This window comes from Centruroides vittatus, unplaced genomic scaffold (assembly GCF_030686945.1).
Source record: "Centruroides vittatus isolate TY-2023 unplaced genomic scaffold, ASM3068694v2 contig_4, whole genome shotgun sequence".
Taxonomy (NCBI): Eukaryota; Metazoa; Arthropoda; class Arachnida; order Scorpiones; family Buthidae; genus Centruroides; species Centruroides vittatus.
In genome coordinates, this window is record NW_027122214.1 from 2491446 (window position 1) to 2513511 (window position 22066).

General features: G+C 31.5%; 2 protein-coding genes across 6 annotated transcripts in view; one reads left to right on the forward strand and one right to left on the reverse strand.

The window, feature by feature from the left end:
* Positions 1-13232, forward strand: part of Pdp1 (PAR-domain protein 1) — a 76346-nt gene extending 63114 nt beyond the window's left edge. For 4 of the 5 annotated variants that reach the window (XM_067271492.1, XM_067271493.1, XM_067271489.1 and 1 more), the window contains exons 3-4: positions 5565-5912; positions 9873-13232. In XM_067271492.1, coding sequence (XP_067127593.1) covers positions 5565-5912; positions 9873-10288 — 764 coding nt within the window. In that variant the 3' untranslated portion in view covers positions 10289-13232. The remainder of the gene's footprint in view (positions 1-5564; positions 5913-9872) is intronic. The other variant, XM_067271491.1, reaches the window with a different exon arrangement.
* The window catches only part of rad50 (DNA repair protein rad50), a 57290-nt gene continuing 48321 nt past the window's right edge, over positions 13098-22066 (reverse strand). The window contains exons 31-37 of the mRNA XM_067271485.1: positions 20021-20148; positions 18382-18553; positions 15505-15643; positions 15301-15443; positions 13607-13740; positions 13413-13541; positions 13098-13316 (exon numbers count right to left, since the gene is read on the reverse strand). Of these exons, the coding sequence (XP_067127586.1) occupies positions 13271-13316; positions 13413-13541; positions 13607-13740; positions 15301-15443; positions 15505-15643; positions 18382-18553; positions 20021-20148 (891 nt within the window). The 3' untranslated portion in view covers positions 13098-13270. The remainder of the gene's footprint in view (positions 13317-13412; positions 13542-13606; positions 13741-15300; positions 15444-15504; positions 15644-18381; positions 18554-20020; positions 20149-22066) is intronic.

The following is a 22066-nucleotide window of genomic DNA, read 5'->3' on the forward strand; positions in this document are numbered from 1 at the left end:
ACATCATTTCAGGTCTTTAAATACTGTCAAACAGAAATTAATTGCACAGAATTCATAGGCATAGTTAAATTGCTTTCAGCTAATGTAGCCCAGCTGCATAGTTCTGTAATTCACATCTAGGTATATTGTGAGAATTAAACTTGTTTTGTTTAATATTTGAAACATTACTGACTTTTTTATTATTGTTATGATTTAGTTTTATTTAAATAAAACTAAAAATAACATTAAAAAACTGTAATGTGTTGTGTTCTTGCTATCATTTGTATATCAAGTATTAAAAAAAAAGTTCAACCCTCATAACATACTGGTTAGTTACAGAATTATGCAACTGGGATTACATTAGTTGAAAGTGATTCAACCACACACATGCATCATTTCAGGTCTGCAATACAAAATTCATCATATAACCAATTGGTTCCCAATCTTTTTATTGGCCATACCCCACCTATGCATCTCTAAATTCCTGAAGCCCCCTGTGAATATAATTCTTGAATATAATTCTTATTATTCAAAAAGTGAACTCCTATTTACATGGAGGAAGCCTAAAAGGGCATTAACTTGGTTTAAACAAGCTTCCAAAGAACATGACATTTATGAAAGAGAAAAATAAAAGAACGATAGGACAGTTGAAGTACTGAGAAATTGTTTAAATAATAATAATAATAATAACTCTCCCGTGGTCACCACCTGGTCGTGGTGGAAGAGCCCAGTAATTTTACTGATCCATAGGGCAATGCAGGCTGGAGAACAAGCTCCTGGTAGGGACACCCATGCCAGTAAGGTCTATGGGGAGAAATGAAGCTAAGAGTGACCACACACCCACATTCTGTGGAGATACGTATTATGGTAGTAACCAGATCAAATGTGATACCGGCTCGGACGTCGCCCCGGGTTAACAAGGTCCGCATTCGTGGGTTAGGCAGAGGCTCACGTTCGAAAAAATAGGCCACAGTCTCCCTTGGTTACTGGTGGCGAAAGCAGCATCGGCCCAAGCATGGCTACTGCAATGCCCTCAACAGATGTGAGGAACCAACCCAGCCTTGGTGTTTCTGTGGCAATGCATCTACAGACCACAAAGGCTGGAAAACCACGCCAACGGATGAAATGGACAGTAGAAATGAACGAGTTTATCATCCGTACTTACTACACCATCACAAAACTCGAAACAAACATGACAGCATACAGACAACAACTACACCATAGATTCACACAACAGTATCCTCATCTCACTGTCACCGAACAAAGGGTTGTTGATCAAAAAAGAACAATTATACACAACAACCTTATTCCACAAACAACACTTGAACTTATCAAACAACAGGTTGCTGATCAAATACATTGACAGACAGAAACATCTAACATTAATGAAGATCATGTAACCTGTCAGGATAATCCAGCAACAAGCATTGATAATAACACACATACAACAATTACCACTAATGATACTACAGACACTTCCTCATCCATCACTGATAACATAGACATGGATTTAGTTAATACGCTCTCACTTATATTTCAGGAAACACTCACTAAATATACAGGTACAGATCCCACACAAAGACCACGAATACCAAAAATCAACACGTCAAAGGAAGTAGGAAAAACACTAAATTATGTAAACACTCACTTACTACCACACTACATTCATTCAATTTCTACACTCGCAGACATTCATACATTAGTTTATGCTGGGGCAGTCACAGTAGTGACACACCATGGACTGAAAGTACAATCACAGACAAATACACAGAAAACACAATTCTATCACAAGCCTGCCTGGCAGAGAAGAATAGAAACACAAATAAATGACATTAGACAGCAATTAGGCAGGCTGACACAATACACTAAAAACAACATAACACCCAAATTAAGGAAACAGCTCAAAAACATTTTCAAGAAAATAAAAACACACACAAAACACGAACATCACAACACACGCATTACAGAATACATTGATACACTAAAACAAAAACTTGCTGCCAAAGCACGTAGACTCAAACGATACAAAACATGTACACTACGAAAACAACAAAATAAATTATTTACAAACAATGAAAAACTCTTTTACAGACAAATTAATAACAAAGCAAACACTGATACACAGCACAGTGGCACACCAACAGAAGAAGAACTCACAACATATTGGTCTTCTCTTTGGTCCAGTGCTGTCACGCACAATGCTGAAGCAGGCTGGATCGAGGAGGAGAACAGAAACTTGCACAACATACCAACTATGCCCTGTGTTGAAATAAGCATACGTGATTTCCAATACACTGTTAACAGAACACACAACTGGAAGACACCTGGTGTAGACAACATTCACAATTTCTGGTACAAAAAGTTTACATCACTGCACCAGGAACTAGCTAAACACCTAACACACATCATCATCAATCCACAAGACATGCCAAATTTTCTTACTCAGGGCATCACCTACATGAAACCTAAAAACAACAATACCACAGACCCCACACAATACAGACCAATTACATGTTTCCAACACACTACAAATTATTGACATCCTGTATCGCGAACAAAATATACAAACATGTTGAAGAACACGACATTCTAACGGAACAACAAAAAGGTTGCCGTAGAAATCACAGGGGATGCAAAGAACAGTTACTCATAGATTCAGTCATTCTACGGCAAGCACACAAACAACACAGAAACATACACATGGCATATATAGACTACAGAAAAGCATTCGACAGTGTTCCACACAGTTGGCTGCTACATATTCTACACATGTACAAAATACATCCATCACTCATTGCATTCTTTCAAAACACTATGCAGCACTGGAGAACAACACTACATCTCAGGGTTAGTAACACTTCCATACATACAAACCAAATTTTTATTAGGTGAGGAATTTTTCAAGGAGATTCCTTGAGTCCTCTCTGGTTCTGCCTAGCCTTGAACCCATTATCCAACATGTTAAACAACACACAATATGGCTACAATATCAGGCATGAAAAAACAACACAGTATACACAGTATGAACTGTCACATCTCATGTACATGGATGACATAAAACTTTATGCATCCACACAAAAACAACTTCAACTCCTACAAATCACACATTCATACACCAAGGACATACAAATGGAATTTGGCCTAGATAAATGCAAAACACTTCACATAGAAAAAGGAATCCTGAAGAAAGAAGATTTTGCACTTGTAAATGGAGATGTTATTGAATCCTTGGAAGAGGGCGAGTTCTACATGAATTTAGGATTCCAACAGGCCAAACTAACAGAACATGCACAAATAAAGCAAAGATTAATTAAAGAATACGAAAGTAGGTTAAATGCTATTCTCAGAACACAGTTAAATGCAAAACACACAGTTAAAGCAATAAACATATATGTCATCCCAGTACTCACATATTCTTTTGGAGTTATACATTGGACTCACACAGATCTTGAGCAACTCCAAATGAAAACAAGAACAACACTTACTAAGCATAAACAACATCATCCTAAATCCGCCACAGAAAGATTAACCCTTCCACGTAAAGATGGCGGACGTGGCCTGATTGACATAGTTAACCTTCACTACAAACAAATACAGTCACTGCGAGAGTTTTTCTCATAAAAAACAAGAAACATCACAATTACATAAAGCAGTAACTCTAGCAGACTCAAATAACACACCATTAAACTTACATTCACATCATATGGACACAACGCAACATATAAAAAGCATAGACACCATTAAGCAATTGTGGGCTCGAAAGGCACTCCATGGCAGGCATCTTTTATGACTGGCCCAGGATTTTGTTGACAAAACTGCGTCAAACAGCTGGTTAGCTCTGGGATGCCTCTTTGGGGAGACGGAAGAATTCATGATCATCATACAGGATCAGGTCATAAATACTAAAAACTACAGAAAATACATACTAAAAGATGCAACACTCACAAATGACACATGCAGAAAATGTCACATCATGCCAGAAACTATACAACACATCACTTCTGGTTGCAAGCTCTTGGCACAGACAGATTATTTACACAGACATAATCAAGTAGCAAATATAATACACCAAGAGCTTGCAAAGAAACACAAATTAGTAGACATCCACGAACCATACTACAAATACATTCCACAGACAGTATTGGAAAACAACACGCACAAAATGTACTATGACAGAGCCATAATCACAGATTAAAACAATTTACCAACAACAGACCAGACATCACACTCATTGACAAACACAATAAAATCACATACATTATAGACATATCCATTCCAAACACTCACAATATACAAAACACATGCACTGAAAAAATTAGCAAGTACACAGAACTCGCCCAGGAAATAAGGCATCTGTGGAGGATGGATAGGGTGCTTATTGTACCTGTTGTTCTCTCCTCTACAGGTGTCATACCACACACACTACACAAAAGCCTGGGCACATTGAATTGAATAGAAACACATACATCACACTACAGAAGGCCACTATATTGAATACATGTCATATTGTGAGAAAATTCCTAAATACAGACACACACACTGATACACTTCTTTAATTTCTGTTTTGGCTACTATGCCTTGACTTTGGTCCGGCATAGTACACAGCCACCGGTGTTAACCGAGTATATCTCACTTAACCCGACATAATAATAATATGAAGTGATATGAAAAAATAACAAAGTTTCAAAACATTATAATAGAGAACTGAAATGCATAAATATAAAATTAATATAATAATATAAAAATTATTTATAAGTACATACATTTATGTATCAAGACTCTTTAATAATGATAACACTGTACACACTTAAATACTTTATTTTATTGTAAGATTGCCAGACTTATTGATGTACTGTACAATGGCATCTCAAGCCACTTAACTTGCTTCAAGTAACAATGGAGAGATAAGGAGTAAAGGTTAGCTAAACAGAAAAGACACCGAGAAGAAGATAGTGTGGAAAGAGGGAAATTTAAAAAAACATTCTTAGCTTAATATATGAATAAGATATAAGAACAATTAGCAGGCTTTCACATTCACTTTTAATAATTCATTCTCGAATTGCCCCTCTTAAAAATCAAATCGTCCCCCTTTGGGGTGTGCCCCACATTGGGAACCATGGATATAACCAGTATACTATACACTTATCTCTGATGCTTTGTGTGGAGAGGCTTGTACACATTCTCCTATGCTGTGTTTCATTTGAAAAACTGTATTTTTCATTAAAAGTTAAAAGTATAATTTATGTTTTAATTATCAAATAAAATGTTTATTTTTAAAACAAATCACTTTTTATCATCTGATTTGAACTTACTTTCAACAACAAATAAACATAAAAATGCTTGTTTCTATATTTTTACTTTTGTATAATCTGATGATAATGTTTTTTCGTATAAATCACATATGACAAAATCCACCAGTAGTAAAATATTCCTATGATTCTCAATATAAAGCTCCAAAACTGTTATTAGTATATTTAAATAGATTGTTATCTGTTATGATTTAGAAGTTATGTATTTTGTATGTATGTATATTAATAGATCTTTATATTAAAAAATGTATTAATTATAAAATATTTATTGAATAGATAGTTACATTCGTGCAGCAAAACGAAGTGAGAAAGAAGATAAGGAAGGAGAGAATGGAAATTTTGATGGGTGTTCTGCTTTTCTTGGTCCAACCCTTTGGGATAAAACACTTACTGATTTTAAATTAGAATATGTGGATTTGGATGAATTTCTTTGTGAAAATGGAATGCCTGCAGAAGAAGGTCAAAAGGTAGATCATAATCACATGACCAGACAACAACAACAACAAACAGATCCAAATCAGAATCCTCATCCCCATTCTCATCTTCATCCTCATCACCATCATCACCACCATCATCATCATAATGTACCAGCTCAATACAATAGAGAAGAATTAGAAGAACAAGGTATTTTTATTCTTTTACAAACTATTAAAAAGTTTTTAAAAATATAGATTTAAAATAATCTTTTATGCAAGAATTCTATTTCAATAAGCAAGTGCGAGATCGGGGGAGGTAGGAGGAAGTCGTATCTCCCGTTTCTCCGACTCACTTGTCAAGGATGGCTGTTTCGTTTCTTTGTGTTACGCATTACGCGAGTGGATAGGAGGTGAGACGGATGGGGTCGACGATAAGGCGAAGCGATATTTGAGACAAAGAGGCGACCATTTAACAATAAAAACAAGATTTATTCAATTTAACAAAGGACACCAATACAAAATCTGACTAACTTCCCTATGTCGCTTTGGGGGGTAGAGAGAGAGCTTACAGGTTCGGTTCATACCTCATTAGTTCGTTTCCTGACGGTTAGCACTTGACATCCTCGATGTGGAGATTAGTATCCGAAATAGGCACAGTTTTATATATTCGCGACTGAGCGCGGAGACGTTAGGACAGAGGTCCGAGTCAGCGACGACGAGCGACGGCGTTTGTCTGGCAGATGATAAGAGACTCCCCAGAGGGGGGAAAGGAGTGGCTTTTATAGTTTTTGTCTGGGAAATTAGGTCACGTGATCGTAAGCGGATGACGACTTGTGTCATAGGTGTTCCCGGGATTCAAAATACATGACGAATTCGGACGCTAAGTGTACACTAAGGTTGCAAGACGATCTAGGCTACAATTTAAGAACAAAGGATTGTTGACAGTTATCTGGCCGGGGACGCATAGTTTCTCGTCCAGGGCCGTTTTTCGACAGGATGTTTATACTAGGGGAAAATTCCTAAACGAATTATTACAAAAAGTGACTCTGATAAAATCCAGATCTCACACAAGCACTTGCAATTTTGTGTGTCACATTGGTCACACAATATGTGTGTGCTATACATGTTTCAAAAAAGCTTTGGTGCTTTTTATCAGTTTATTACAGAATGATAAATTACTATGGAATGAAGTGGTGATCATCAAAGTATAGAACAGGTTGCCGGAGTTTTGCAAGGTAAATATGCTTTGTGTCATTTTCCAAGACTGGGATGTGTTTTTTAAGGTGGTCATTGTCACTGGAATGACTTACCCAGACATGCTGCAGATGTGGCTGATGCTTTAACTGGAAGAAGAGTAGTCTGCAGACTTCATTTTTATCACAGTGAGATACTATCTCATTACTATATGCAGATACAAGCTTATCTGAATGACATTCTTTCAGAAAGGCAGATTAGCCCTGCTGGAAACAATTCTGCACTCTCCTTATATTAAAAATTAATTTCTTCCTTTGAAACTACTTGAAAGACCTTTGTGTTTGTACTTCCATTTCACTATGATTTGAATGAATTGAAGAATCAAATAAGTTAGGCATTGGCTACTGTCACATCAGATATATGTTCTTCTCCAATTCTTCTCAAACATACAGATGTTTGAGAAGAATTGGATTATCAGTTAGATATCTGCTCTGTGACTAGTTGTGTCATATTGAGTCTTTGTAAGGACAGCAAAAACATTTGTCTTTCTGTGGTTTCATGTTGCACACATCCATAATTGTCCAGAAATCAATTTTTGAAAACTGTCAAATCTTTTTGAAATCTCCTCTATTTACTTACAATATTTTTATATTTCAAAGATATTGATATAATACAAAATGCATTATAGCAATTTATATATTATATATAATGTGTGTGACTCTCAGTTAACTTGGCATCATTGGAACTAATATGATGAGTGATGCTGGGTTATCAAATATCCTGCCTTATTGGATGGTGGAAGTTTTTTCAATCCCATGGATATAATTTTACATATCTTCACATGTAAAACTGTACAGTTAGACAATCATAAAAGGCAGATTTGTACAACACCTGTGAGAATCTGCGGGCAAAGAGTCTATTTACTCTAGTCACTTATTTGTGAAGTTGAGGCTATGGAACCCATTCACTTTGTCAGCAGATGGGGATTTAACTATTTGTTACCAAGATTGTGAGTTCTTTTTGACATCAGGCTCCTGACACCAGTTAGGGAAAAGGAATTGTTGCACCCCAACTCACAATTATTAATAATTGTGAGTTGGGGTGCAACAATTCCTTTTACAATTATTGAGTGGGGAGTTATATATTTCGAGTGGGAAGGGTTGTGAATTTGTCAATAGGGTGACCAACCTTTAGAATAAATCTAGCTTGAAACTAGTTAAACAAATAACAAAAGTTTAATAATAATAATAATAATGATGATGATGATGATGAATTGGAGTTTACATACAAAGAACATTAACATCTTTATCAGAGAAATAGCTCTATCAATAAACTATCTTAACTACACCTCTATTTAACCAAGAGAGAGTGTTTACAATAAATTGTGCATAATACCTCTTTCTGTTGATTCTTTGTTTGTTCAGCGTCTTGGGAGAACGGACAAGTATCAGTGGGTGTACATAAAACAAAATTTCTTGATGGGTGATGGGAGAGACAGGAGACAATGAGAAGAACTGAGAAGAACTTTGAGGAGAGAGCCCTGAAAATGGGATGTTTACTCTTTTTATCCCCAAATCTTCTCCAATCAGGAGTTAAATTGTTACACGTGTGATGTGATTTGAGGGATGAGTTGCACTACCAGATGTATCATCAACATGTGAGATATGATCTTGCCATGAGAAGTTGACAAACAGAAAGGAAGTTCTATTTCCCTCTTTGTACTCATTTCAAAAGTAACAAAATATTTTTTGTTTTCTTAATTAAATAGCTTTTTAAATCGTTAAATAATTGGTATAATATCTAAATCAAGGGTGACCAAACGTTTTTATCGTCAACCCCCTACAACTTTTCAAAATCTCACATCGACCCCCACCAAATAGTTTGTGTTACAAATAAAAAAAGCTCTTACTATTTTAACACATTTCTTTTAATTTTACATTTTTTACATTTATTGTATATATGTTAATAATAATTTTTGTAACTGACAATCAATGAGATGGATAAGCTTGATGATCCTTAGCAAGATTAACTATATTCGGTTCAAAATTTGTAAGTTTTAGTTTTTTCATTGACCCCCCCCCAATAATGTTATATTGACCACTTTGGTGACCCCTGATCTTTTAAAATGTGAGTAAAATGGTCAGCTAGTCTCCAGACTTGCATGCCATTTCAATTTTTCCAGTCTATTCCTACCATTAGTTAGCTTGAAACAAGAACACACTATTCTTACTTTGTGATTTGTACACTTTTATTGCATATAAATACAGATGCTCTCTAAATATAAAAGTATGCAAACAGTAGTGTACTGTAGCTGTTTCTATGATAATTATTGATTCCAAGTGTGCTAAATGTTTCTGCTTCTCATATGAAACCCATGCACTAATATCTTTGGAAAAATCATGCACAAACTAACTGGTTCTACGAAGCACAGCATCATGCTATATCTAAAAGTAGAACACACTCTTCCAAGAACTGCACGTTTTGAGTGCTTTTACACAAAAATCTTAATTCTGGACCTACCCAGTGCACTGATAACTCCCCAACAATGAGCTCAATATGATGGCTTGTTGGGTTTTTAATTAATTTAATTTTTATAAGCAATGTATTTAGTCATTCAAATTAGAAATTTAATTAATTTTCCACTATATACATTTTTATTTTATGAATAAAGAATTGTATAATAATTTGATTTTCATATTGTTTTTCTTAGCTAAAGGAAATATTTATATCTAAATACACGTAGGAAAATTTTTTTAAGTTAAATGATAATTTAAGTTACAAAATCTTTATTTTATATTAAAAATATTAGATGAAATAATTTATATTACATTTAAATCTTAGTTTAATCAAATTACCATGATTTTTAGTTGTTTTTATGATATATTGCTACTATTGTTTTCTCAAAATTACATTAAATTGATATAAAAGTTGGACTGCATTTTTATTCAAGTTAAATTTTAAATTTATTATATAGAGAAACAAGTTGGTGAAAATGTAAACAAAAATCAAGAAACAGATCAAAATGGAGTTCCTGTTGAATGTAAGTTTACCCCAGATGATCTTGCTTTAGCTACAATTCCAGGTCATAACAATTTTGATCCAACGCTGCATTCATTTTCGGAAGACGAGTTAAAACCTCAACCGATGGTTAAAAAGTCAAAGAAGCGTTTTGTTCCAGATAATTTAAAAGATGAAAAATATTGGATGAGACGACATAAAAATAACATTGCTGCTAAGCGATCTCGTGAAGCAAGACGAGTAAAAGAAAATCAGATAGTTTTGAGAGCTTCCTACTTGGAGAAAGAAAATCACGTATTAAGAGATGAACTTGAAAAGTTGCGAGGTGAAAATAAGATGTTACGTCAATGCCTGAAAAAGTATGAACAATGAAGAATATAAACGTGCTTTGAATAATCAGTGAATCTTTTCGAAGAACGAATATTGATTCCCAGATTTCTTTAGTAACATCATTCATATTAATCAGTATGTAGTATTTTTTTTTTTTTTGTAATTTACTAGCTTAGGCTAGGCATACTGATAGAATCAAATGATATTTAGTTTTGGTGATGGAAAATTGCTTTTATAGCTAAAAAGCAATTATTCATTAAATTTAGAAATGCCAATATTGGTATTATAAAAATGCAATAGTGTGAAAATATATTTTACGATCCATTTAATGGTTTTATGTATAAGATATAATTATGCCAAAAATAATTTTATCATTGTTATCTTCTATATTTTCATGTGCCAATAATGTTTTAAAAATTTTGTTGATCAGTTATGATTTAATCATACAATTGGATTTAGAGTTAAAATTTAAAGTGGGTAAGATTAACATTTACGGGTTAAACAATTTGAAGTTCTCTGTTTCTAGAGACTATATTTATCTCAAACACATGCATAAAATTTAATCATGTAAAAATATAATGCAAGTAAACAATGATAGATCTTGCTTCATTGAGAAATAATGGATAACAAGATATGAATGCATTGTTTTATAGTGTGTGAAACAGTGTTAATAATTGTTAAATGTTACATAATTCAATATAAAGCCTAACATGTCAAATCCTTTTGTACAAAAATTAGTAGTAGCTATAACAACAATATTACCTCACTGTTTAAGGTAATTGCTTAGTGTTTATTATTTTGTTATTGTTTTTATCTATTATGTTGTTATTTCTAATTCTGTTGATACTTCTGGTTGTGTATATCCATTTGGAAGATACATGTATGGGATATAGTTCAAAGAAGTATCAATTTTGTTTGTGATGTAAGGATGTACTTAACCATCAAATGTTGCTTAGTATTCAGAGAATTGGTATCAGAGCTATTCATTAAGTTTTTAAATTGTATAATTGTTATTTTTATTTCATCAGAATCATCGTAATAATATCCATCATTAGGCTGTAACAAATCTAATACACACGAGGAAAAAAACTGTGGCGTGTATTCCTGTTGTACGATATATCAAATCATATCATTTAGACTAGCTTTATGCATGCATTTGCCATATTGTGTTAGATATTGTGGTACAATAGCAAAAAATATTTTAAATATCTGTCAAATCTGGTTTATTGACATTGATAATATATAACAACAACTATTATACAATTGTTTTGATGTGTTTTAATGTTGTAATTTGATGTAATCTGTAGTGTATACATTGAAGATGTCTATTGGCATTGTCAAAGTGATGTTTGTTGAAAACAATTTAAGATTGAATATGTTGAAGGTAGAATTGTTATAAAGATTTCACCTGTGCTCATTTAGTATTTTGTGAAGGTGCATTCTGTCGACAATTACAAGTATAAAAATACATGAACTGCTCAATTCACTATTTTATTCAAAATTTATTGTCATTAATTCTTTCTTACAAACCCAAAGGAGACAGAGTGCACTCTCATATTTGTCAGAAGAAGAAAATTTAAATCTGGAATTTTTCACACGTACATTGCTGATAAATATTGTATTTTTAAAAAAGAAATATGTATTTTTCCAGAAACAATTGGTGCTTACATAAAGAGATTTCATTTCAACTTTTTGTATATAAATTACAAATTATGAAGAAGTGTAAATAGAAAATTTGTCATGTTTAAAAGAGATATTAGATTTATTGTGTGAAAATCCAAAGGGATCATTTTCCTACTCACGTGTCTTGTTTAAAGAAATCTGTGCCTGATATTATGAAAATGTCAACTTTTTAGCAGCTCTTTTTCAAATTAGTTAAAAACGATACTGCTTTTTTTTTATTATAGTTACCTTAGATGTTGGAATTAGTTCAGAAAATATATATATATATAATTTTTAAATACATTCTATCTATATACATATATATACTTTTTTGTTAGAAGGAAGAAATCTTATTGTAAACGTAAGATTAATTTTTCTAGTCGGATAATTATTTTTTGTTAAATTTAAAAGCAGCTACTTTGTTATTTGAATATTAACTTTAATATTAAAAAAATGGTGCTGAATTATTAATTAAATGTTTTTATATCAAGGAAATGTATTCATAATTTTCCTTGCAAAAAGAAAATAATTCTAAACACTAAACCTCATGTCTATTTGTGAAACTCAATTGACAACTAGGACACCAATATTTTGTATTGATCCTGTAAAATCTATATAAATAATACATATAAAAAAAAAAAAAATATTACAAACTATTTTCAGTACTTGTCATATAGAAATATTTATCAGTAGGCTTAAATGCCTTAGTTGTTGTTTTTTCTTTTTTAATTCTGAAGATTATATATATATATCCAATCCCACTGTTTTTGAGGATAGTTATATTTGAAACAGCACAGAATTTAAGAATTTTTTTTGCTCAAGTATCTGGTTTTTAAGTTCAGTAATCCAGAAAACTATCCTCAAATGTGTATAGTTAATAAGTCTAAATTTGATTTTAGCCTTATATTTTTTTCTTTTTAGTATGTGATTCTTGTTGAGCAAATTTAAATTTCTAAGATTTTGTTAAAATGTGATTTTAAAAGTTTATAGAATGTGCCTATTCAATGTTATCAAAGTTCACATATATGATTTATTTTAACTACTATTCACATTGTGATGTTACAGTGGCCTAAATCTATATATATTATATATATACATACATACATACATACATATATTATCCAGTAGTTTTAAGATTATTCACACATTATCTGATTAGAGTGTTGTGAAATAATACTTGGTCTGTAAATGTTGTGATAATGCTCTTTATTAATAACAAGGTACAAAATACAAATGTATAATGACCAAGCACTCTATAAGAAGGCTGTATTTTTGCACATTTTGAGCACTTGGTGAAATAAAAATTGATTGTTGTAATGTTGAAGTCATGTTTTTTCTTTTCTTTCTTATCCAAATAGGAATTCATCCCATTGAGGAAAACAAACACTTGGTTATTTTAGAGAAGCCTCTGTAAAATAAAATTTATTTTTTTCTTTCCGATTTTAAACAAGAACGGAGCTGTCAAAGTGTATAATTTATCCGTACGAGAAAAAATCGTACTTACAAACTATCTTTGTTAACTCGGTAATAGTACTCCACGGCATCCGCTCTTCCTAATAATTCTATGAATTCTTCGTCGTGAGTAATGACTATCAGTTGAAAGTTTCTCTGATTAGAACGTGACTGAACAATCCTAGTCAAAAAAAGTAAGTGGTTGAGATTTTTTTGAGTAAATAATTACCATTAAAAATGACTTACTCTGCTAAAGCTTGAGCTAGATGTTCTATGTTTTCTCTGTCAAGATTTGTTGTTGGTTCATCTAGTGCTAGGATACCACAGTTGAGACAAAATGTTTCTGCTAGAGCGAGTCTAATGATGAGAGAGGCTAGAACCTGAAAATTATAAGTACCAGAATGCATGAAGAAGCATGCTACAGACAGAACATAACTGAAAATGTGTTATAGGTAGATATTAAACACACTCCAAATTAATTTTCTTTGTCGTAACTAATTTGCATTTACGTACACCAATACTTACCATATTCGTGCATACGTAAATATATAACACTTCAAAAATATTTGGGACTTTTCACGTAAAGTGATTTTCCTTTGCTCGATGTTGTGCAAACAAATTATTGCAATTTTTCAATTTCCAGAAACATATTTTTTAAAGCGATGGTGTCAAAATATATCCATCTTGAAAATTGTTGCATAAGATATTTCTTACAAAATAAAGTTCACTTAAATCTTTATAAACCTGTTACTGTTACAACATACAGGCGTACTTTACCAATATGGTGAATTAGGTTCAAGACCACTGCTATAAAATGGAAGAAACTGTGATTCATTTTAAGGTTATATTCAACTTGTCAGTGAATATAAAAAAAAGGATAATGTAAATATGCTTTTGGCTAATAGTGCTAGCCTAAAACAATAATGCAAAAGTAATAAAGGGGTTTTCATGATCTTTATTTTTAGCACTTGCCTTGCTTTTAAATAGACGCGAATATATCAAAAATCATTGTTAGCAAAATGCCTTAAATCAAGGTGTACCTGTACAATAATTCGGTGTTTCCTAAGTTAAAGTATTGGAATTTCTGGGAGATTTGTGCCAAAAGTTAGTCATTCACCATCACATTATACTGCAGATTAATTTGCAAAATTTTTTCTTGATCTGATAATTTTAAACTTGGAATCAGAAAATAGTGACAATCAAAAGTTTTCTACATTCCAATTTTGCATTCTTTCCTTTGAATGAGCTATTAATGTTATCTATAAATAAAACCACAAAAACTGGAAAATATATAACCATTCACAGATGCCTTCTGTACTGGTTCTAGCGGGTAGGTTTATTGGATAAAATGAATGTTTTTGATCACTTTCGGAGACCTTCGTCGGGTTATACGTTTTCGTAAATCGAATGCAGTTAATCAAACAAATTTTTGTGTTTTAATTGAAAAAATTTGTTTAATTAATTGCATTCAATTCGTGGAAACATATTGCTAGTGGTCTTAATTTTATTACAGTTTTGGCTTCATTATTTCAATTTGTAATTTTTTAATTATTATTGTATGACTTATTACACGTATTAACATATGTGATTTCTAGTTTTCTTTGCCAAAAACAATAAATAAAATCAAATCTAAACAGAATTAATTCCAATATTAATTTCTTTCTAGTGATACTTGTTTCAATTGTGGAACTGATTCTTCCACAGAATCACAACATCCCTAGTTATTGGCATATTAGGACGTCACGTGATGCAAAATTGCATTATTTGACATGAAAATATAATTGGGTTACTCCAAAACACAAATAAGGTGCAGACAAAGAGTGAAAAATGGAGAAATGGCAAACTGGTGTATTATCTTATCGATTACGCCACGGCCTAAATATAAATCGACAACGGAGATCCCGATATGTCTTCGGTATATAGAAGGAAGAACATCTTACTTTCTGACCGGCACTACACCTTCCTCTCATATCAATTTCAATGTCTCCTTTAATCATGACTACTTTATAATTATATGTTCGTCTTCTTTCTAATCCAACAAATGCTTGATCGTCATTAGCTTTTATTTCAATATAATCGATATCTGAAATATAAATGCAGTTTTACTATGAATTTTAATATGATCATTAAAAAATAGAACTCACCATTCCCGGCATAAGTTTTCATCCACAATTCTCTAATTATTTTATTAACTTCACTCATCTTCATAGCATGATATCTCAAAATAGCACGATCTAATGCTATGTAATATTTATTTAGATCGTTACAAGTTACTTCTGTTGTCTGAAAAAATTTTAAATGCTTAGCACTATAACAAAGACAAGTTATTCTTATTTTAACATGAAAAACTCTACCTTAATAAATTAAATTCAATGATTTATAAAGACAAAACAGATGTAATTACACATGGTTAACAAAACAATTTAGACTATTCAAAATCAATATCACAGTATAATAAAATTCATTTTAAATAACGATATGCAAAAATGGCGTAAATATATAAGTAATTTCGATGGAGTGGTAAGAGTAAAAGTTTGATAGATAAAACAGAAAAACTGTTTTTTGGAGTTATTCTAATGATTGGACAATAAATAACAACGCTACACATTCTTTTGGCATTCCAGAATGTTTGTATTTAATCTTATTTACGTTCCATTGCCCGACGATCCCATTAAAACGACGAGTAGTAAATTTACTTTACTGAAATTTTTCGATTAAATTGTTCTTTTATTTCTTGTCCAATCATGAAAATAACATTAAAAGAGAGTTTTTCTATTTTATCTATTGAAGTCTTGATGGGTATAACTTTTCCCTTTTGTACAGAATAGAAGTCTAATTTTTAAAAACAGCTAGTTATATTTTATTCTTTGAATATAAAATTGCAATAGATTGAGTAAAAAAATTATATATATACTGTAATAATATAAAATATAATTCTTGATATTAGTAATCATGCATTATACAAAAAATAAAAGTAAATATAAAGATTCACAATTATTTTTAATTGCATTTATTAAATTAAAACATCCATTGTACATTGTTTACATTTACAATACGTAACGTTTCTCCACATTTAAAATAAATCTGACTGAAATGTATACAGTAATATATCAAATATGGCTTTAAAAAATATTTAAACTTTTTCTAAATATTTACATTATATTAAGATATATATTGGCAAGGTTGAAGCCGAAGTTTTAAATGCGAAAACGTGTACGTCGGACGTTCGGCGCCGCTTTCCCGTAAGCCTAGAAGTTTGACAATGGCGTTTGGAAAGTCGGTGGAATCGTGCTCGACATTCCAAACGCCATTGTCAAACTTCTAGGCTTACGGGAAAGTGGCGCCAAACGTCCGACGTACACATTTTTGCGTTTAAAACTTCGGCCTCAACCTCGCTATTATTCATGTAATAAACTGTTGCCTATTACAGTATATGCGTATGTTTGTATATACATTAGAATGCTACCAAATGAACTAAGCAGAGCTGAGCTATATAGCTCAGGATTTTGATAGTCAGCTGAGTTCAGAATCAAAAATATAAGTATTCTAAAATAAATGAATAAAAAAAAAAATAACGATATTCATTATACATAGAACTATTTCAACTTTGTTCTTCTTTTATTGCATCTATCATGACATACAGCCAAGTACAGATACTAAGGATTCAAATCTCAGATAATTTGAACCTGAATTATATAATACAGTCAAACCTGTTTTTATGCGCTCTTTTTATGTGCGATTTTTATTTGTGCGATTTTTTTAATGCAAATTTTTAATTTGTGCGGTATAGTTGGCGACTAGTCTCGTGCGATTCGTCATGTCTTACGTTGACTTATTATAGCTAAATAAACTTATTATAGCATAAATGCACTTATTATAGTAATATTATTGCATGAATATGCGAAAAATGAAATAATTTACTTTTTAAGTCAACAAAACACCACCTGGACAAAAATATGTAAAACGATGCAGACGACAGACCAGACGATGCAGTCAAGTGCTGACATCTGTTGTCAATAAATTCTATTTCGTACGGTTTTGAGTTATTTTCTATGTGAGACTTTTTTTATGCGGTCCCTGTTGACCGCATAAAAAAATATTTTTTAATTGTGTTGCGAAAACTATTATTTACAGCCATTCGTGAAGTTTCGTGAGATTTTTTTTAATGCGTTTTTTTTAATGCGGTCCCTATCCCCCGCATAAAAACAGGTTTGACTGTAAATTAGTAGAAATAAAAATACTGTGAAATAGTTAATTAATTTGAAAATATTTTATATGGGAATAACTCTAAAGTTAAGTTTCACTGGAATAGCTGAAAAGTATATTTAAACTACTAAATAACTACTTCATAAATAAATAATAATAATCTATAGTGGGCAGAAACACCATCTTTAATATTTATTATTTTTTCAATTTTAACTTCATTGTTTAAAAATCTAGCAATGAGTTGCAGAACTTTCCCAGCCGAACTTCAAAATTGCATGTGGTGCAATCTGTTATGAGATTTTATTTTAAAAACTCTTTATATTATTAATTATTATAAAATGACAAAAAGCTTAAGTTTGAGGGTAGAGATGAATTTTATAGAAAATTGTAAATGCAAATTGTAAACAAATAAAATCTTCATTAAGTCGACTCAAAATATGACATATGACCCCCCCTGTATATTCTCACTTCCTTGACCTTTAACCACCAAAATTTAATAGCATTGATGCCCCTAATACACAAATCTCCCTGCAAAATTTAAGAAATGTTTGATAAAAGGCATAGGAGTATTAAACTTTAAAGTCGGTGAACAAAATCTTGCCCCCGCCGTACGCAAACGTTCTATACGTACGGGAAAAAAATGGCAAAGTTTTTTCTTTTCTCGATGTTTCGAAGTCCCGTGTCCAAAAATCTAAATTCTAGGGGTCATTTTTTTTACTGATTGCCAGCCGTACTTTCTCTCTGTTATGTATAACGGCCGGAAAAAATATAAATTAAAATAATATAAAAGCAAATAAAAAAATGCTAATACATACTTTAAGATCAATTACTTTATCTCTATGCTTCTTATCTGCATTTTTATACATGTCACTTTCTGTTTTTCTAGTCAATTGAAGGACATTTTGTTGTAATTCGTTTTCTCGTCCGCGAGCAATGTGCTGTTCGGACAATAAATCGCCTTTTAGCTTTAACAGAGTATCTTTTTTCCTGAAATTTTAACAAAATATTTACAATATTAAATAAACATTTTAATGATTTACATAAAAATTACATTTTTATTCCCAATTATTTAGGGAGTTGCTTTAATTTAAAATCTTTTAAAAACTTTATTTCAAAAACTGACTCATTAGATTTATTAAAAAACAAATTTTAAATGGGAAGGGAAAGCAAAATAGTATAACAGAAACAGAAATAAAGATACATTTCATTTTGCATTATTAATCATTAATTTTTAAAATTTCTATTGTATTCTGTATTTAAAGCATGAAATATTCTTAACTGCTAAGAAATGCAAAATACAGTAGACCCCCCCTATAACACGGTAGATACATTCCGTGTTATATGAATTCCGTGTTGTACGAGTCACTTAAATACGTGAGCCGATCACAGCCCGGAATGTGTGTAGTTTAGGAGCTATGGCTGTTTGAAAGGTTTTCTTCCATAAAATTAATCGATTCTAGACTAATTTGACTCAACATTTCCAAATCACGTATAATTTTTTGGGAATAATCCATATAAACTATGCTATAAACAAAAAATTGTAGGATTACTTACCGAGTGTTCACCGTTCGACGACGCCATTGCTTAAGCTCGTTTTTGTCGCAGAGCGGCTCATCGAACAGCGGCGCGTGTTTCCCGATAAGTTATTTTTCTGCGAAAAATTTGCTGAACTTTGGAGACATCATTAATAAAAATATAATTTTTATGGCAGTTAAATAATAAATGGTTTTTAGTAGGTCCGCTGCTCGTTTAAACTCGACGGTTTGTGCAATGTCCGCTATTGGTCCAGATTTGACCAATCCTGTCGCGACACGAGTCGGCGATGACGTTTTACCACGTTATACGAGTATCTTTTAGCGTGTTATACGAACACAATTGCAATTTTTTCGCCGTGTTATACAAATCTGTGTTATAGGGGGAGGGTCTACTGTAATCTATAAATTTATTTTGTTTTATATATTTAATGTTCAGAATGTATAATTTCAATTCACCAAAAATCTATAGTCTTATTAATTTATTTTTTATTCTATTTTATGTTTCTTGTATCATTCCTTTAAATATTTATAATTCTTGGTTTGTTTGTCATTCAAAAATTACACATATGTGTAATTAAGTAAAAAACAATATTAAAAAATACAGAAGGGAATTTGTTTAACTAATTTTTTCATCTTTTGTAAGATGGCTTCAGGTTGCATCAACATAGGATAATTTGAATACATATTTAGTCTTTATTCAAACTAAAATAATTCAGATTATTACGTATCGAATATTTAATTAACATTTGAAAGTGTTAATTAAATAAATTTCATGCTGGATTATTTTTATTTTTGAATATTTACTTCAAAAAAATTTATAAACTTAATTATTTTTCAATTTTATTAGTTCAAACAATAAAATGAAATTTCATTAAGCTCTTTTAAATATATTAACGTAAATTTTTAAAGTATTGCTTACTGCATTAAAGTAATTATCTCTTCACTTCCTAATCGTTCCTGCAAATCTAATAATTTTTCTTCAATTTTTAAAATTTTCTCTTGACATTCGACGAGTTTCATGTTATCTTGTAATTCTCTTTCTTTCAGCTATATAAAGTTAATAAATATTTACGTAAATTATTTTGATATTTGTTAATGATAATTTAAAACAAACACATCGGGATCTTATCTTCATCTTTTAATCTTATTGTGAAAACATTTTCCTTGTACTTGTCATATTTTAATTGAATTTTTCAATTTACATTTAAATTTTTATTTCATTTTTCTGAAAATTGCTATCCGTACGACTTTAATTTACATCATACTAATAATTTTAAATGTATAACATGAAAAATTATTTAACTATAAAAGCAGATGTTTAGATGAGATATATGAATAGTTTTACTGATGAAACACTTTTGTAATTCATCAGATTCATATATATTAGATCAGCCAATATCCAGTTTCTGTAAATATTTAACTGTAATGAAAAGTAACACAATCTACATTGCAACATAAAAGGAATTTAGCATTGAATGTATCACATGTATACAAAGTCTGTATACATGTGATACATTCAATGTAAGGTAGTGTTTTAACACATCATTATGTTTGAAATGGAGAACAACATTATGCTATCAAGTTTTGTGTGAAACTCAAGAAATCTGCAACTGAGACATTTACAGATTTAACAAAGCTTATGGAGATGCCACTTTATTGAGAAACATGGGGTGTAGGTGGCACAAAGCTATAGGGGTGAGAAAACGTTGAAGATGAACCTCGTACCAGAAGTCTAACTACATCAACAAGTGATCGAAATGTGGATGCTGTCAAAGCTCTGATGGCCAAAGACTGCCAACTGAGTGTCAGGATGATTGCTGAACAGACAGGTTTGGATAAAAATGCAGTTCACAGAATTTTAACAGATGTTTTGCAAACTTGTCTTTGGAGCAAAAGGAGAACCGGTTGAAAATTTGTCAGAAAATGCTGCAATTGAGCCAAATTTCTTAGAGTAATAACAGATGAGTCCTGGGTTTTTGAATATGATCCCGAGATCAAATGACAGAGTGAGGAATGGCACACACCAAATTCTCCTTATGAAAGCACACGTGAGCAGATCCAGGGTAAAGATGATGCTTATTGTTTTTTGCAATAGCTGTGGAATTGTGCACAAAGAATTTTTACCTTCAGGACAGACAGTTAATCAGGCCTTCTACAAAGATGTCTTGGAATGACTTTGAAAACGAATCAAGTGAGTCTGCAGAGACATTGCAGAAGATTGGGTGCTGCACCATGATAACATGCCTGCTCACACAGCACTACTAATTCAATAGTTTTTGGCTAGGAAAAAATCCTCACACTTTTACAACCTCCATGCAACTTCTACCTATTCCCTAAGATAAAATCCAAGCTGAAATCATCATTTCGGGACAGTAGAAAAAGCGTTGGAACCATTGTGTGACCTCGCAAGGGTTGTACTTTGAAGGAAATCATTTGTAATTTGATGTAATTCTTGTATACTTTGAAATAAAAAATCAGTACACTTACTTTTGGGTTAGATCTCATATATTAATAGTGTGATTGGCATACCTGCTAGTATAACATGAAAAAATTTTTCTGAATACAAATTCATATTCATAGCCTTTTGAATTTTTAATTTAAAAAAATACTGTCAGTCATTTTAATTGAAATAATGTTTATTTTGGAGATTGTACAAAGCATAGAATTACCAATCAATTGCTTAGTTTAGTTTAGTAAAAATATTCTCAGAAAATAACTTTACAAGGTAATTCTCAAGATATTATTTTAATATTCTATTTTTGGTTATGCATATTGCATCTTGTTTTAAATTATTTCAAATTTCCAATATAAATTAAATGTCCATATATTCAATAATAATAAGATACAGAAACAAAATATTATTTTATCAAATGTATATGTTCCATATATGTTTTCTATAATATTTTAAAAAACTTTTCTTATAGAAAAATTTATTAGTGTTTAATGTTTGTCAACCTGCAGGCAA